We start from the raw sequence: 18,456 nt of genomic DNA, 5'->3' as shown, positions 1-18,456 counted from the left end.
TGTCTTTCTTCCATTGGGTGGTTTTAGCTCCTTTGTCAAAGATCAAGTGTCTATAGGTGTGTGTGTTCATTTCTGGGTCTTCAATTCTGTTCTACTGATCTACCTGCCTGTCTCTGTACCAATACCATACAGTTTTTATCACTATTGCTCTGTAATACTGCTTGAAGTCAGGGATGGTGATTTCCCCAGAAGTTCTTTTATTGTTGAGTATAGTTTTCACTATCCTGGGTTTTTTCTTATTCCAAATGAATTTTCAAATTGCTCTTTCTATATCTATAAAGATTTGAGTAGGAATTTTGATGGGTATTGCATTGAATCTGTAGATTGCTTATGGCAAAATGGCCATCTTTACTATATCAATCCTGCCAACCCATGAGCATGGAAGATCTTTCCATCTTCTGAGGTCTTCCTCAATTTCTTTCTTCAGAGACTTGAAGTTCTTGTCATACAGATCTTTCACTTGCTTGGTTAAAGTCACACCAAGATATTTTATATTATTTGGCACTATTGTGAAGGGCGACCCAGGGCTCCAACTGCATATGTAGCAGAGAATAGCCTTGTTGGGGCACCAGGGGAAGGGGAAGCCCTTGATCCTGCCAAGGTTGGACCCCCAGTGCAGGGGAATATGGGTGGAGGGGCAATAAGGGGGAAGTATAGGAGGAATACCCATATGGGGGAGGGGAGGGGAGGGAACGGGGGCTTATGAACAGGAAACCGGGAAGGGGAACAATGTTTAAAATGTAAGTAAATATATCTAATAATTTTTTTTTTAAAAAAGGAGTGGTTATGTGGAATAAAACAAAATATAAGCAGATGGGATGCTAAACGAATTGCTTAGAAGAACACACGCAGGTCTCTATCCTGACCTAAAATGACTGAGTTGCTGGACAGTGTTGCTTGGTAACCAAATAGTGTCATTTGGGCCACTGAGTTATTATCTAAACATCAGTGATGAAAAGTCCCCTCAGCTTCAGACCTGGCCAGGACAAATATTAAAGGGCTTATTTTTCCCTAAAAAAAAAGAAAGAAAGGAAGGAAGGAAGGAAGGAAGAAAGAAAGAAAGAAAGAAAGAAAGAAAGAAAGAAAGAAAGAAAGAAAGGAAGGAAGGAAGGAAGGAAGGAAGGAAGAAAGAAAATAACAAAGTAGATGTTCCAAGGCATGGTGTATTTTGGGAAACCTTAGGAAAGAGAATGGAGAGACAGAGCAGGTAGGGGCAAGGCCAGTGATGAGCAGGGAAGCGTGGCCATTTTCTCTGTTTTCCTTAGAGCAACTTATTTATCCCAAAGACTCATCACGTATGGTCAGTTTGAGGCGATTTCACAATTCACACTGTGCTTTGCCAACAGAAATGCCAGCGGATGCCAGGGAAGATCATTCATGTCTTCAAAAAATCCCAAAGATACCTGGGTCCTCCTGCAGCCCAACCACCATCCTCCCCAAGTCCTCGGCTTCCTTTGAACAGGCATCTTCGGGAGGCCAGATCTCCTTCGATCACTATGCCACCGACAGTGAGGAACACCTGGAAGTCTTATTGAATTCTCACAGCCCCATTGGGAAGGTGAGCGATGTTACCCTCCTCAAAATCGGAAGCGAGGAGCCTCCTTTTGATGGGATCATGGATGGCTTCCCAGGGAAGGCTGCGGAAGATCTCTTCAGTGCTCATGAGCTCTTGCCTGGGCCGCTCTCCCCTATGCATACACAGTTGTCACCTCCTTCTGTGGACAGCAGTGGTCTGCAGCTGAGCTTCACGGAATCTCCTTGGGAAACAATGGAATGGCTGGACCTCACTCCACCTAGTTCCACACCAGGCTTCAGCAACCTCACCTCCAGCGGGCCCAGCATTTTCAACATCGATTTTCTGGATGTCACGGATCTCAATTTGAATTCCCCTATGGACCTCCACTTACAGCAGTGGTAAACACCTGAGGTACAAGTGTTATGAGAGCTCAGTAGGAATTCCATGGGGGAGAGCACACAACCAGAAATGTGTGATCCAAAAGATAAAGGGGAGAAAAATGGGGAGAAAAAAAAACGGGATGGAGGTTTCTGTGACAATCAACCGGAACAGGAGTCAGTCATTAAAATATGTGTAATGTAATATCAATAACTGTTAATAACTTCGGTGATGCATTCGAAATGTGCCTTGTTGGAGTAAGAGTGCCAAAGATGTCTTTTTCACCGCCTTAGCTCATACCAGTACCTTTTTAGCCCACAGTCTGTCTCAGGCATTACTGGGACGTAAGTTCACACTATATAGTCTGTCTCAGGCATTATCGGGACATAGACTGACACCATTAGCTTTTGTTATGAATTTACTAAACTTTCTGTGCAAGGAGAACAAATCCTCCTCAAGGAGCACAGGGAAGTCCCTCAACTATTCCGGAAGCCATCCTATGCCTGAGGCAACCCCATCCCGCCCCCTCCCCACACACCTGTGTGTCCTTCTAACTTTCAGAAGAGCAGGGCCTATTTCAGCCAATAGAGTTCTTAAGGCAGAATAATCAGAATGGTCAGAGGGACAGACCAATCAATTCCCAGGAGAGCAACTCAGTGTCCCTCAACCCCCGAATGGTCCCACTGGACTGGCGATCACTGGCGACAACTAACTAGCATTATCCAGAAATCCACCCAGAACACGGTGCTTTTTAGCCAGTAGACCAGTTTTTTTTTTTCTGCTACCTCTATGCTCATCAGTGATGCATAGCAGGTGAGAAACTTGAATCACAACAACTTCATGCTGTGGATGGAGACTCCTGAGGCTCTCAAATGCTACCACCTCTAGTTCCATAGACCAGAGATAGATGATCAGAAAGGCAACTGGAGGCCCAGGGAGCCGTACTGGGACAAGTAGAATTGGAGAAAATGCCATTTAACATTCCGGGAAAGAAATACCATGGATTGCTATTACATGAGCAACACACAGGGCCAACTTCCTTTTCTTCTTCTTTATCTTTCTTTTCTTATTGTAGACAGAGGGAATTCACCTCAGTTTATTTTCCTCTCAGTACTTTTATTTCAAGATATTAATTCTTTATGATTCTTTTGCTTTTGATTCTCTCTCTCTCTCTCTCTCTCTCTCTCTCTCTCTCTCTCTTACTCTCCCTCTCTTGGAAAGGAGAGGTTTCAGCTCTAACAAGCTACCGTATTCCTATTAAAGCCACTTTTTTAGAACATTAAAGTCCAAACTCTCTTGCTAAACTCGTTCTTCACATGCACATTGACTGCAAACAGAATTCATAAGAATTCCCTTAGGAAGAAACTGGGGAAGTGGCCCATTGGTCACAAAGTTCTTTTTTTTTTTTAACTCTTGTTTGATTTAAGGATAATCTTTGGTTTGTGTTACTCTGGAGACATTGGAAATCATTAGAGAGTGAAGATAAATCAGGGGGCCATGTAAAGTAGAGAATGTGTCAGTCAGTTTTCCAAATGAGAGCACAATTGCACACCATAAACAACATGAGAGTGAAGGATCAGAGTCTTGGGGAGTTTTTCTTGTTGCCCTGTGTTTGGTCAGGGCACTGGGGACTGAGGAAGACAACACAGATTGCCCGAGTCTCTCAGAGGCTACTGTGGCACCAATTCAAGTATTACAATGTTGCATGCTGTAGAAAGTAGCTGTTGCTGTTTTTTGTTTTGTTTTGTTTCGTTTTGTTTTAATTTAAGTCACCAAGGCACTGTTTTATTCTTTTGTAAAAAAAATTCACTGTGCACTTATAGAGAAAATAATCAACAATGTTGTGAATTTTTGAGAAGTTGTCTTTTTTGATAAACCAAAGATTTAGAAATCATTCCATTGTCAACTTGTAAAAAAAAAAAAAGTTTGATCACTGAGTGTTTTTTGGTGACTGCTACTCTGGAAGCCACCAGATCTTATTGTAGGGAAGGAAACACAGATATGCACACATATGTAGTTCTATGCCTGTGTGTATGGGGTATGTGTATGCATACATGCACATGTGTATACAACTGTGTGTGTGCACGCATATCTGAAAGGTGGCATTCAGAGGGCCTCAAACCCTCAGTCCGCTGTGAATGATGTGTGGCCTTTCTCACTATAAGTTGCTGATTGATCAACAAGACTCCACGTTGCCTCTCTGTATGTGACTAAAGACTCCAACCCAATGCCCATAGCCACTTGCTGCAAGTGAACAAGCTCCTCCTGGCAATGAATATGGATTTGAGAGGATCAAGCCTGGCAGTGAATTCGGACACGATAGGACAGAGTGGCTTCATCATCAGTAGCTGCTAAGGCTAGTGCCTTCTCTTACAGAAGAGTCTAAAGGGAGCACGAAACTTGTTCTGACATTCCTTGATCTGCAATGCGCTTGAAAGGGTCTGCGTGATAAACTTCTCATTGTGTTTGTTGCAACCGGAACCACAGATCCAGAGGCAAAGCTTAGCATGAAGATGAAGCTGGGGGAAGGAACCTTATTACCACATTCCAAACATTGCCCTCCGAGGCTGATGTTTCATTTGAGTCTGGATGAAGCTTCCTGCTCTTTTTTAGGCTTTGGATGAACCATGTATGCTATTCCCTCCTTGCTTCTTTGGAAAACAAATCCATACAGTGTCCTGCCTCCGAGACCCTCATCTGAGTGCTAATAATTTTCCCTTTGGGAATTCCTGTCAGGGCGATTGGTTAGACAGCTCTGTTTTTTTTTTTTTTCCAGCTAGACTGTGGGGAACTTTTAAAAATAGTATTCAAACTGATACACACACTTCACACTAGACGAAAGGGAAGATGGCTCTGGTTTGCTAGTGCAAGCCAATACAGCTAGAATGGGTCCCTGGATTCTTACCTCAGTCTGTTCCTACGGTCTCCCTAGGCCATGTGTATGTGTCCTGTCTTCATAGCATAGGTAGGAGATGGGAGATAACTGAGAAGATTGATGAAGACAGATCAAATACGTTTCCTCAGCTGTCTCCTACTACAGTTTTTAAGTTCTTTTAATCGGTCTTGTGGCAATGTGAGCTAAGAGGTGTGCAGAGATGATCACCCTTGGGTTTAGCAATGTTCCTAGAACCTCAAATGACCACATAGTTAGAGGTCTGTAATATTCCCATATTAAGGACAGTCTTGGCAGCCATTCCTATTGTAGTAGCTACAAGATAACAGGTCCTTCTTTATCTAAAGGTTTCCAAATTCTCCCTATGCAAGTTCTTCCAGTAAACTAGGGTTTGGTAATTATGCCTGTGTTCTAACAGTGCTATCAAGATAATGGGATGGGGGGATGGCGAAGTGAAGGAGAAAGGAGGAAAAGGAGGGAGAGGAAAAGAGGGAGTAAGAAGATGGGGAGGAGAGGAAGAGGGGCCAGAGGAAGGAAAGAAGGAAGGAAGGGCGGGAGGGAAGAAATGAGCGAGAGAAGGAGAAAGGGAGGAGGCAGGGAAGCAAAGGTAGGAACAGAGAAAACCATGGCCCAACTTCTTGACCCAGGAACCTCTTGGTTCAGCTATGATGTCATAGTATAACAAGTGAAACCCAAGCATGGAGACAGCAGCTTTCCGAGTGATTCCCCCCCCCCCCCCCCCCCGTTAACAGGAATATCAACACACCCTCTATCTGGACAGTCCGAGGCTCTAAGCCTGCAGCCTTGTGCCTTTCACAAACATTAGCCGGGGACAACGGTGACTAAAACCTACTCCCAAGGTTTTAAAATAGTTCTTCTTAAAAGTTATTTATTTCATATTCAATCAGCTTTCCTAGAGCCAGTAAGGCTGTGAACTCCCACATGACCTGTACTGTCTAGGAGGAGGTGGCCACTTGCTGCTCCAGAGCACACAGACCTTTAGGGGTTGATCCAGCATGGACATTGACTATCTGAGGGAATCACTGCTCCTCTAAGCAAGGATGCTGAGAGCCTCTGAGACCCTCCCTGCCCTTTGCACTCAAATCCTCTGAGCAATGATGAAGGGCTCCTGATTTTTCCAGAAATGGGAGTTTTTGGTTTTGCTTTCTCTCTCTCCTTTTTCATGTAAAACTATCAGCACACAAGCTTGTCTCTTCTCCTAGGCTCACAGAACTGTCTGCCTCTTGTTCATTATTTAACATTCAGGGGAGTTTTGGAGTTTTTTTTAACCAGACAGAGAAGCCCTTTGGAAATAAGGAAAGTTGTAAACTTTTTTTTCCTGATCCTAAATCACCACAGTAAGACATCTGGGCAAAAGGGACAGAAGTGAAGCGGGAGGTGAATATCCATGATGAGTTTCTCTTCTTTAAGAGAAAAGTATGCTTCTCCCCAGCCCCTCGCTGCATTTCCCACATAAAGTGTGCTAGGGCACAATTTGCTGTCAGATATAAAGAAAATTAGAGTCCCGAATAGTCTAACACAAACCTGCAGGGAGGTTCAGAGGCAAATACTTCCGAGACTTCTCTAGACAGAGGACAACAACAGACATGAAGAGTCAGGGTCCTGGAAAAAGATGGTCCCATAGTGATGAGAGCATGTTCAGGTGTGCCCGGAGGTCCTCACTAGGTGAGGACAATCTGTAAAGAATTGGTTTCAAGACAGGAAGGAATCCAAGAAGGCCTTTGTGGCTGTCTGCCAGGGATATTGTTCTAGGATCCACTAAATCCAATAAGCATGAGTGTACTCCCTTCTGATCATAAGGAATCAATGGTACTCCCACAATCAACCCCCTGCAGGGCTAACCACTGGGTACCATGATGGGCACCAGGAGGCTGTGCTTCCTCTGGATGGTTTAGATGGCCTCATGTGCAAAGAAGCACAGTAAGGAGACCCACGAATGCTCTTTAAATGTTTTCCAAAGGAGCAAGACTCACACTGCTCCCAAGGCTCAGTTCCAATGACCTTGTCAAAAGGACCAAGGGCAAAGGATTGCTGGGAAATCAACTCTCGTTGGAACACAAAGCAGTGTTCTGGAAAGATCAAGACATCAAGCATGGTTCTTCCGGCCTCTGTGTGGTGGTGTTTTCATATTGGTCTCCTTTGCTCGGTGTAATCTGAGAGAAATGTGGCTCACTGGGAGAGCAAAGAAGCAATGGCTAAAATACCAAAGTTGGCATGTGTCCTTTTTTAAAGAAAAATGCATATATTTTTAAATAAAATGTTTATTTTAAAGAGATGTAAACATTTTTTTGACCAGATAATGACGATGCCTGGCTGTGATGTTCTTTATGTGTATTGCTTCCTGTTCTCCTCTCAGCAGCTGAAGAAGGGGTACCACTGTGATCCCCATCTTCCAGATAAAGAAACTGAGGCCAAGAGAAACTGAGTAAATTGTCAAGAGTGACTTATAAACTAACAGAGCCCGGTATCAGAATTTGATTTGCCCACCTCCAAAGCTCCGGTCTGTGCACACCGATAGTCATGCTAACACGATGAACACTTTGTGACATAGACACACAAACTGCATTAACACCCCTATTGAAATACGCACATACTCATTCATGTGTGCATCCTGGCCCAGTTGCTGTATTCATCAGATTGGCAACAGTGCCAACTAAAGAGTGCATGGAGTAAGTTGGGGATTAAGATGGCCTATTAGACGTACACAGCATCCCTAAGATGTAGATTCATACATCGGCTTTTCTCACTTAAGGATATTTCCATCTGACTTTTTTCCATTGGAGAACATGTGATCCCATGGAGGAGCTATGATGCTAATGGATGACCTTTAGACCAGAGAGAGGTCCCCAAACCTGGTTCAGATAAGAACTGCTTTTTCTCTGTGGGATAGTTCTGCCTTCTCTCACATTGTTCTTCCCTTACATTGGGACTGTTGTACAACTCATGTATAATTACAGGGTTATGGTTAACATCAGCAAAATGTAACACCTACCACAAGTGAACTCGCTACGAAGGGTCTAGCAGAAATTCCACTGTTGGCTCTCAGTGTCTGAGCTTCTCACGAGTCCCTGAAGTAGTCTGGAGAAGCAGGCACGAACAAGTTCATTCTCATGTCCTGGACCCCCCAAGCTAAAAGAGTAGGGGTCATTTGAACCTCATGGATTAAGAAGGGAAGGTGGAATTTTTAAAAGACATTTTATTGATTCTTTGTGAATTTCACGTTCGTGCACCTCAGTCCCACTCATCTCCCTGACCCTCTATATCCACCCTCTGCTCCTGCAACTTCCCTGAAACAAAATAAAAACATCTCAGTGTAGAAGCTGTGGTGTGTCACATGGTATAGCTTTTTGCCTTAACATCTTTACTTACAAATATTCACTGCAATGAGTCGTTGGTCTGGTTCAATGCCTCTGGCTCCGGATACACTATTATACTTAATCCTCACTGGGACTTCTCTTAGATACCCTGTTGCTATCTTGTGTCATGGAGATCCTGCAGCTTTGGTTCTTCAGGACCAGCCCGTTTGTGTGCTCCAGCAGTTCACAGACGGGGTAGATGTTGGGGTGGACAAACACAAAGCCCGGGATCTCGGCCTGGGTGGTAGCTGAATGTTTAGTCCACTAACTCTCCTGCATCCACGTCACCAGGGACAGCTTGTCTTCTAATGCATTGTATCCAGTATCAAATCCCATGATTTCCACATCTTTGGGGGTTCTTTAGCTCAGAAGCCATGTGTTATGTATCCAAGGCGCCCCTTCTGCTCAACGCGGCTCTTTTTCATAGCAACTCACTACGTTATGTTAAATACGTGTTCTCTCTGTTCCTATAAAGAGTACACATGAGAATGAAAAGATGTACTTCCTTTATTTCCCACACAGCTTTCAAGGAGAGTATCTCCCCTAGATCTCACTGTTTCTATTTGATGAAGCGATAGACACAAGAAAAGCATAGGCATTTATATATGCATTTATGATAAGTAACTCTTTTTACACACACACACACACACACACACATATATGCACAAGTCTGGGCATTCATATACAAATGAAGATTTATTTTTAATTAAACAGGTACATAAAAGCATAAATTTGAACATATTCAGAGGGTGGTACATGAGGCCCAATATGTGCAGACACTGTGCAGAGCTACAGGCATCTGGGACAGAGAAGACAAGCTTTGTATCCAATTTATGATACTTGAATGGGTATACACCAAACCGTCCTGCATGTTAGATTATGTGACAGATATAGCACAGTCCTCGTTCTTTAACAATTCCTTTAGGGCTTTAGACAGGAGTTCCTCTAAGGATTAAGATGTTTGTTCTTGGCTGCATAGCTTCTTTACGGCCATCAGATCCATCACCAATCTACAACACTCCTATATTGAACTGAGTATTTTTCTGTACTGAGGTGTGGTTCATCTAGATTTGGTGGCCGATATATAAAGGAATGTGTGAATCTCCGTTTAACTTTCCCCCAAATAAAAAAATACAAGGCAATATTGCCAGTCTTGCAAGTCTTCCTGTCATTCAGAAGCAACCTGCACCATGATTGGTCATGTCCACAAGAGGGACCATTCCCGAATTGCCATGAGGGGTACATGATTGTCCTACTATACTTGGGAACTTATGTCGAGTTCCTACTAGGGAAGATTGTTAAAATAACTAACTTCAATTAATATTTCAAGACCAAGGAGGGGTGTCTGTGTGTGTGTGTGTGTGTGTGTGTGTGTGTGTGTGTGTGTGTGTGTGAGAGAGAGAGAGAGAGAGAGAGAGAAAGAGAGAGAAAGAGAGAGAAGTTGATTATCATTAATGTGTATGTACATTTATATGCATGAACTGTTGGATCTCCTATACTAACATTTTATTAATAGCTATTGTTCTGTTTTTGTGAGTGATAATGGTTTATGGCTTGGGAGTTCCAGGGGTGTTCCCCAAACGTGGGGACAGAATGGAGTCAAGGTCAGCACCAGGGAAGCTGTGTCTGTTGACATCAGGATGCTTCTCATTTTATTTCAGTGTCTGGGAACTATTTAAATAGCAGTGGGATCTTCTGTTCCCTAAAACTTTGAGGGAAAAGGATTGAAAGTGAACAGGATTGAAAGTATCTGAGCTTCTCTAGATCAGTGTTTCCCAGAAACCATCTTGAGGCTTCCAGCTTCGAGGAGCATTGTTCTTTGACAGGCTACCTGTTTCTTCGGGTTTCTTGCTCTATTCATGCTTCCTATTTTTAAAACACCTGTAACAAGCATATTTTCCTGGCGAATAGCAAGCTAATTTTAAAACCATGAAATATGACAATGCAAAGGCACTCCTGTAATTTTAAAATTATTTTGTATCTGTGATTAAATCCCTTTTCTCCTTTCTAAATCTCTCTCAATCTCTCTCTCTCTCTCTCTCTCTCTCTCTCTCTCTCTCTCTCTCTCTCTAGGATGTATTCACTTTCTCCCATCTATAGAAAAGTAACGATCCTTGAAATCAGTTTAATAATTAATGCTCTAATTTCTCCTGTGATCTGTACCAGACTGGCTTTACGGGTGCCCATGCTGGACAAAAAGGTGAGAGACAGCTGCTGGGCTGGGGCTCATTGTCTTCTGCATTACTGCTGCTGTGGTACCCAGAACTCTGCATCTTCTGGTGTTCCCTGGTTCCACAGCAATAGCGTAGTTGGCTGCACACACTTCCACACCTTCCTGGGAGAGTCGTGTAGCATTCACCTCTTCAATTCATGGGACCTTAACCTATGTCACTCCAAAGCTTGGCAGGACTGCAAAATCGGCACTGAAGTTTTCCCAGAGGAATGTAAAACTGTTTGTTCTTTCAGTAGACAGGGTTGAGGGCCATCTTGCCTGGAGTAAGGATATCAGAGCTTATAATGGTAGTGAGCCCACAGAAAAGGTACCTTCTCTCATGGTTAATGAGAAAAACATGTCTGGGTGTGTTAGATCCAACAACAGCAACAACAGCAACAACAACAACAACAACAACAACAACAACAACAAAAGGGATGGAAAGGGCACCCTATAATGGCCCATGTGATTCATGTGTGACCATGATAACAAATTGTCTATACTCTGCCTTCCGCCATTGTTCGAACCTTTGATGAGATTCTCGAAATGATTCCTTCTCTTCAGCTGACAGGCTTGCCATCCCAAATGACTGGAAGGATGGCAATAAGTCCTCCCAACCATCCCTGAAGAGAAAGCCAAACAGCTTTCCCTAAAGTTGTCGTTACCAAAAGTGCCCAGGATTGGCAAAAAGACCTCTGGTGTTCTTTGTTGGAGCTGGGGATGCTCTCTCAGCCCTGGACCCAAAGATGCCAGCTGTAAGTCACGTGACCTTGTAGCAATTTCAGAAACACACACTGGTGTGACCATGGCAGAGGATGCTCGCCCAGCAACCTCCTGGCTAGTTAAATGGAAACGACACCCAATCTTTCTTATGAGTTTTCAGTCGGTGCCTTGATCATTTCCCCCCTTCATATCTCTCAGCTGTCTGCTGGTGGGCTCTCTCTGAATGTATTCTGTGTTTGAGATTCAGACCTAGTTGGGTCCCTGCACGCCTGTAATTAACAAGTTGGCAGTCAAAGAAGTTTGCTTTCCTCCACCGTAGAATGAGCCTCACTTACGTAGTTGTCCTAACTGATCTATTGGTGAGCAATGAGACTTGAAATTGAACTCTCTCTGGAGCATCTAAGTATATAACCTAGGAATCCAGAGTAATGCATATATTCTTCAATACTCTATATCTTTTTAAAATAAAACTTTTAAAGTAGATATTTGAAGCATGGACAGCAAGAAGGGAGTTATTTAAGTGTTTTGCTACAAAAAGAATTGCAATAACTTTCTATGAAAAGGGAACAGCAAGGATGTTTCCTTTGCCTGCCAAGGAAAGAGATGGATCCAATGGTGTGAGCGAGACAGTGCAGTTACCTCACAGCACTCACATGTCAGTCTTCTGATGGTTGTGCCCAGGAGCATGCCCTGTGAAGAAAGGAGAGGGGACAGAGAATGTTTTTGTTACTGAACTGCCTAGCAGTGAGCTACCATTTTCTGAGGTTTCTTTTGTGGGAGATCAACAAATAAAACTCTTTGCTGGAACTTGGGAAAAATAAAGACAAGAGACATGCAGCTTCCTGTGTGTTCTTAGGGTGATGGTAGACTTGAAAGAACACGAATGGGAAAAAAAAAGTGTGTGGCCTTTGAAGGTTTAACAGGAAGTCATACGGGACAATTTCACCCATTTTCCAAAAGCCACATCAGTCTCCTGGGAGTCCTTTCCATAATTAGGCTGTAGCAAAGCTACAGAGCCAAAGATGGCGGAAAAACTGGAGGTGAGAAGCTGGGCGTGGTAGCACATACCTTTAGTGCCAGCACACAGAAGGCAGAGGCAGGAAGGGAACTGGGCGTTCAAGGCCAGCCTTGTCTACATAGCAAGTTCCAGGCCGGCCAACATTACACAGTGAGATCCTGGCACAAAAAACAAAACAACAACAAAAAGCAAAACTGGTGTTGGTACTGCAACCTGCTATACCATGAGGAGTGGGCACACACCGAAATATTCCAGAGCCACCTTGCAGGGACCAAGGAGATGGCTCCGTGGGTCAGAGCACCTGTTGTTTCTGCAGAGGATCCAGGTTTGGTCCCTAGCACCTAATATATGGGACTACATGGAAATAAACAATTTTTATACGGCAATGAAAACAATGAGCAGAATTAACAGACAGGCCACAGGACAGGATAAAATCATTACCAGCTACACTTCAAGTGAGGGACTAATATCCGGGCTTACAAAGAGTTGTAGAAATTAAATAACTAAGAAAATAAAACCTCCAATCAACGTTTACGCAATTTTAAAACGCATTCAATATCCATATCCATCATGGAAATGTAAATTGAAACTCCTCTGAGGTACCTACTTCACGGCAGTCAGAGCAGTTATCACGAACAAATCTGACGAAAAATGTTATAGAGAATTTGGAGAGGCCAGGGCCTGTATTCCTGTTGGTAGGGATGCAAATTAATATCACCATTGTGGAAATAAGTTTGAAGATTTCTCAAAAATAATTAAAGATAGAAGTATAACGTGATCCAGCTATTTCACTCCTAGGTATATGCAGGGAACTCAATATCATACCACGTGTTTATGGCAGCTTTACTGACTATAGGAAAGGACTGGACTCAACCTCATTTCCCATCAAAAGAGGAATGGAAAATGGAAAAGCTATATACACATATAATGAATACTATGTGAATATGTGAAGTTAAGATTTGCAGGAAAATGGGTGGATATATATGCATATATATATGTATATATATGTATATATATAAACAAATGTTCACATGTAGAACAGTATAACTGAACAAAGGAAGAAGAAAGGCTAAATAAATAAATAAATAAATAAATAGATTGAGAAAGGACTAAACATAAGTGACAGACATGAGTTATAAAAGAGGATATAAATGAATTATTTTCCTAGATCTGTTTCTGTTGTGGAGGTTTTTGGTTTTGGTAATGGATAACACATAAGATATATTAATTACTGAAAATTTAGTATGAAGCCCCACAACTTCTGATCTGAATGTCTGTTCTTATTGTACAGAAGTGTTCTATACACTCTGGGACTGGTTAATTTTGGTGTGTGATGCTTTTGTTTATTTTCAACTTTATTACTTTGATAATAAACCTTATTATTTTTGATAGTAGGTTTTATTATTTTGGTAATAAAGTTTATGAAATTAATACAAAAAACAACCTCCCAATACTTTGGGACCTAAGAGGTTTGTTTCTTTGGTGGAATGATATTTATGCCCATAGTTATAAAGGTGATTAGACTCTCAGGAAACCACATAAATTCTTTCTTTGTACTATAGCATGTCTAAGTGGCTTGCCAAGCTGGTTGGTTAAGGACGTATGTTGCTGAGCTTTGGAACTACAAATTCCCCTGTGAAGAGGGATGAAGAGTATTGGAGAGAGTACTAGTAAAATGACTGGCAGCTACCTGAGCTGTGAGCTCTTCTTCGGTTCAATTTTCTAGACAAGGATTACTAAGTGGCAGTTTCTGTGGTGATAGACATGTTCCATTTTGCACGGCCTAATACTGTAGCTATAAGTTACCTGTGGAATATTATAGTCGCTTTCCTATGGTTGCTGTGATAAAATACCATGACCAAGGGCAACTTAGAGTAGAAAGGGGTCTACTTTAGCTTACAATTCTAGTGGAACAGCATCTATCATGGCAGGCAAGATGTGAAAAGCATGGTGGGAGGAACAGAAAGCTGACAAACACACTAACACTTTCATCCTGTCACAGGAAGCGCGCGCGCGCGCGCACACACACACACACACACACGCATGTGCACACACACAAGAGAGAGAGAGAGATGACAGAGACAGACAGACAGAGACAGAAAGAGGGAAAGGGAGAAAGGGGGAGTGGGAGGGACACAGAGAACAGGAGGAAAGACACGGCCATAAATGCTCAAAGTCCACTCACCAGCAACATACTTTGGTCAGCCCAAGATTCCACTTCCTAAACTCACCACCTTCCCAAAAATCATCACTAATCTGGGATCAAAATGTCCAAATCCATAAACCTATGGGGGGCATATCTCATTGAGAAACTGTATGTGGTTCTTGGAAACTTGAAATATAGTCTACAGCAGCTGAGGGGCTACTCATAAATTTTATTTAGTTTGATGCCAAAGCCATTCTAACTCAATGGTTGGCTATGGACTTCCTTATCATATTCCTAGGGCATTTTATTTCACATAAATAAAATTTTGAAGAAAGTTAAGACGCACGTGCTTTTGTTGGCCAGAGCAATCCTGTAGCTAAAGCCAAAGGTTGACAGGTACAGGGAGGTGCCGTCATCCTCCCACAGATCAAAGTCAATCCCACCAGGAACAGAGTATTATTTTCCCTCCCCTTCTCTCTCTTCCCTCCTCTTTTCTCTGGCAAATGCAGTTCACTTTTAAGCATATTTCTTCTAGAAGCAGAAATTACATTTCAGGCCATAGCATGTGTTGGCCGTAGTGCTTTCTGCTCATTGGTAATCTCAGTTTCAGATCTAGCCCTTTTGGCTTTTGTAGGAACTGGGGAGATGCAACACTTGCACGGCCCCTCATGGGATTGACCTCCCACCGCTGCATATGACTTCTGTGCAGGGACCTCGGGAGCTGCCAGACAATCTGATGGAGGTACTTCCTGTCTTTCTGGCAGAGGGCTTCACTACTGCTGCTGTCAAGCATGGACCCAAACGTCAGATGTAACACAACCAAGGTGCCCTTCTTACTCCAGCCAGATGGATGCCACTCTGCTCCACAGTACGCACAGCTACATCACAGTGGGCTTGATGATATAGGGCAGAAGAGGAGGGAGGATATTCTGTGTATATCTCCTTCCCACAGAAAATCACCTGACGAATCATGACCTCAATAAATCACACTCTCTCTGGAGGAATAGGTAGCATTCGATTTATTTATTTTGGGGGTAATGACAGGATCTCTATGGATAGCATCTATTCCCCTTTCCTCTTTCTTGGTCTCATCTTCAACACCGCAGCAGCATGTGAGCTCTTTAGACAGCACGATGTTACAGCCTTCACCAGCTCCATGAGAGCACAAAAGCTTGTGTTCTTAAATTCCAAACTCTCTTCTTTAAAAAACTCCATTTTGTCACATGCGACTCTGATGTCCACTTTCAAAGATCAAACGCACAGACTTGACATTATATTTTCTCTCTCTTTCTTTCTCCCCCATGTGATTATCCATTCTCTAGGACAGAAAGCAGAAGAGGCACTTAATGTAAGGACAGGGTGACTGAGGCACCAAACTCTTTCTTTTATTTATTGAAATTTCAACAGCCACACATATTCAGGGGCCACTGTGCTGAGTAACACAGTTGTGGATGTGACAAAGTATGTTGTTTAAAGTCATATAGCGGTTCCTTGTAACTGACATACCGCAAAGACATGCTTATTAGGGAATCGGTGGCTTTTCACGTTGCTGCGAAGAAATACTCCAGCCAAGTTAAGGCATTAGAGTTAATCCGAACTCACAGTTTGTGGACACAGTCCTTCATAGCAGGGCAGTCATAGCACTAGAACCGGGAGGCAGCTGGCCACACTAGGATGAAGAAAGAAAGAGAGAGAAAAGCAATAACCCTCAGCTCACTCTCCTTTATATGCAGCCCAGAGAACCATGCCGCACACAGTCAAGTGGCTCCTCCTACCTCAGTCAACCTGAACAGTCTCTCACAGACATGCCCATAGGCTTGTTTCTCTGGTGAATCCAGATCCTGTTAATTTGATAATCACCATTAACCACATGTCACTAAAAAAAAAAATTCAAAATCGAAGTACTTTACATGACGTTGACATTACAGCCACATACAGTCAGTGATAAGCACAGGATGCCTTCACTGTTAATTGGCCAGAACTCTTGACCTAATAAGCAGAGGCTGAACTCACAATTAATTAAAGATTTCATGTTCATTCAGCCAAAACATGCCTCAAACCATTATTTGTTCTGCTGGCCAGCAAGATACTTAGATCCATATTTAGGGCATCTTTCAACTGTAATCAACACACTGCCGAGTATCTTGGGTCATAGATGCTCTTTCATTTATTTATATTTATTTATTTATTTATTTATTTATTTCAAAATACGAACAATCCTGGATTTTCGAATTATGCTAACTTCCACGGTATCTGTCGCAGTGGACTACACAGCAGCCTGTATGTGGTTGGATTTGGAAAACAGCACTCTTTTATTTCCACCTACCAAACAGCAGGGCTTTCTATTTGAGACGGGGAGACTGGAGAGGAGAGAGGCCCAGCAGTTTTCCTAAAATTGTTTATTAGGTATGTGGAATTCTAATGGGGAGACTCACATTTGTTTGATCCAAAGTTCCTACTATCCCAGCAACTCTGACTTGATATATAATGATGACAGCTAATTGAGTTCACGTGTTATCTTCATTCTTTTATAGCATTATTAATATTTATTTATTCATTTATTTAGTGTGTGTGTGTGTGTGTGTGTGTGTGTGTGTGTGTGTGTGTGTAAGACAACGTGCAGGACTTAAACACTGAACACAGGTCATCAGGCTTCTTTACTTGTTAAGCCATTTTGCTGTCTCACCGACTACCTTCTAAGTCTAATGAGGTACAATTCCTTTTAACCAGCTGGTAGATGCTAGTGGGCTGCCCAGCTGACACCGATTCAAGTCTGGAGGCTGAAAGGAGATGGACATAGCTATGTGATTTAGAATCTAAGTCATACAAGAAAGCTGTCTCAGGTTGGGTTAGTGGACAAGATGTCACTGATTCAATCCTATGTAAGCTTTTGGTTTGAAATAGATTAAGGATGGCATTTCGGGATGCATGCTATGCCTAGTTTGAAACCACTTTGCCCCAAGCTTAACCCTGTGATTGAACACCAACAAGGTGACCTTATACAATTTAGTGAACACATTCCCATAGCATGTCTTCCTATGAATTCAGCACTGAAACGTCTCAAATTCTCTTGAGATGCAATAGGAGCCAGACGTTCACTCTGTTTGCTTTTGCGTCGTTGGTTTTACCATTCAAGCACGAAAATATTTCTTTTTCTAGAAGGCTAAAGCCTAAACGCCTTGACTATACTGTCTTCTCCCACCTCTGCACTAAAGCTGTCCTTACAAACTTTGGACAGAGGCAAGGTGGGAGCGGCAAACTACAAGTCCCAGCATGCACGGCGCATTCCGCACAGGCGCACGGGGACCACCCGGCCAGCTGGCTAGCCAGCCTGCGGAGACTCCCCGGTTCGCTCGCCAGGCTGAGGCTGGGGGCTGCAGCCGGGGCTGACGGCCGGGTGCCTAGGGAGGCTCCGGGTGTGGCACAGAGAAGGATGCGGCGGGCGGACTAGGTGGAGGTGCTCTCTGGAGGCTGGGCGCGGGCCAGGCGGCTCCCCAGGCTCCGCAGTGCCGCCGCCGTCGCCCGGGAGGCTGGGCGCGGGAGCCATGTAACCCTGCGGCGGGCTCCGGGCAGCTCCGTCTTTCCCCAGCTCCCGGGCTAGCGCGGCAGCGGGGCCACGATGAAGAAGCAGTTTAACCGTATGCGCCAGTTGGCCAACCAGACGGTGGGCAGGTAGGTCACCCGCTGGCTGCTCCGGGCCGGCACGCCCGCGGGGCTGCATCTGCCAGGCGCAGGTGATGGAGCTGCCCGGCCTGGAGCTTGTGCGTCTCTCCTGGGTCCGCGCGGGCCGGCTGGTGCGACCTCTCCTTTCCCGACCCTGACCCCTGCTCGCTTCCCGCCGGCCGGTCTAGGCTTGGGTTGCCCAGCTCAGAGAGTGACGCATCCTTCACCTGCGTCCCCAGCTGCCCCTTCACCTCGCCCTCTCTGCCTTTCCACGGGACTCCCTTTTCCTCTGGTCGCGATTCTTCCTGGAAACAGGTGTTTGCTCTGCTGGAGCTGCTGGCTGCTGAGTCGCTGGCTGCCTCTGGAGATCCCTTCCTCCCTGCTCCCAGTTCAGGGCTGCTTAGGGTCCTGAGGTAGTGTTGGGCCTGGTCGACACCCTCCTTCCCCACTGGAGCCGTGTTTGTTTTCAGGGACTCTGACTGTATGAGATGCTGGATCACTTTCCTGGCTGTTTTTCTCTCAGCGCTTGG

At 43.9% G+C, this 18,456-nt stretch overlaps 2 protein-coding genes and 1 long non-coding RNA gene across 9 annotated transcripts in view; 2 read left to right on the top strand and 1 right to left on the bottom strand.

Moving 5' to 3' along the window:
• Positions 1-7,225, top strand: part of Myocd (myocardin) — a 94,464-nt gene extending 87,239 nt beyond the window's left edge. For 2 of the 3 annotated variants that reach the window (NM_182667.3, NM_001414232.1), the window contains 1 exon segment: positions 1,347-7,225. In NM_182667.3, coding sequence (NP_872608.1) covers positions 1,347-1,918 — 572 coding nt within the window. In that variant the 3' untranslated portion in view covers positions 1,919-7,225. 3 annotated transcript variants of the gene reach the window in all.
• Positions 7,226-15,277: 8,052 nt separating this feature from the next.
• On the bottom strand, positions 15,278-17,579 carry LOC134480808 (uncharacterized). The gene is made up of 3 exons (XR_010055659.1): positions 16,039-17,579; positions 15,866-15,932; positions 15,278-15,581 (listed from the first exon to the last, which is right to left on the bottom strand). It is a non-coding gene; the product is annotated as an uncharacterized LOC134480808 (long non-coding RNA).
• The window catches only part of Arhgap44 (Rho GTPase activating protein 44), a 167,304-nt gene continuing 166,401 nt past the window's right edge, over positions 17,554-18,456 (top strand). For 2 of the 5 annotated variants that reach the window (XM_063269020.1, XM_063269018.1), the window contains exon 1: positions 17,566-17,935. In XM_063269020.1, the coding sequence (XP_063125090.1) occupies positions 17,883-17,935 (53 nt within the window). In that variant the 5' untranslated portion in view covers positions 17,566-17,882. Of the gene's footprint in view, positions 17,936-18,456 lie in introns of all 5 variants that reach the window. The other 3 variants (XM_063269017.1, XM_063269021.1, NM_001419596.1) reach the window with 3 other exon arrangements.

The sequence above is a fragment of the Rattus norvegicus genome, chromosome 10, assembly GCF_036323735.1.
Source record: "Rattus norvegicus strain BN/NHsdMcwi chromosome 10, GRCr8, whole genome shotgun sequence".
Lineage (NCBI taxonomy): Eukaryota > Metazoa > Chordata > Mammalia > Rodentia > Muridae > Rattus > Rattus norvegicus.
Note: the sequence above shows the minus strand (reverse complement) of the source record. Positions and strands in the feature narration are given on the sequence as shown.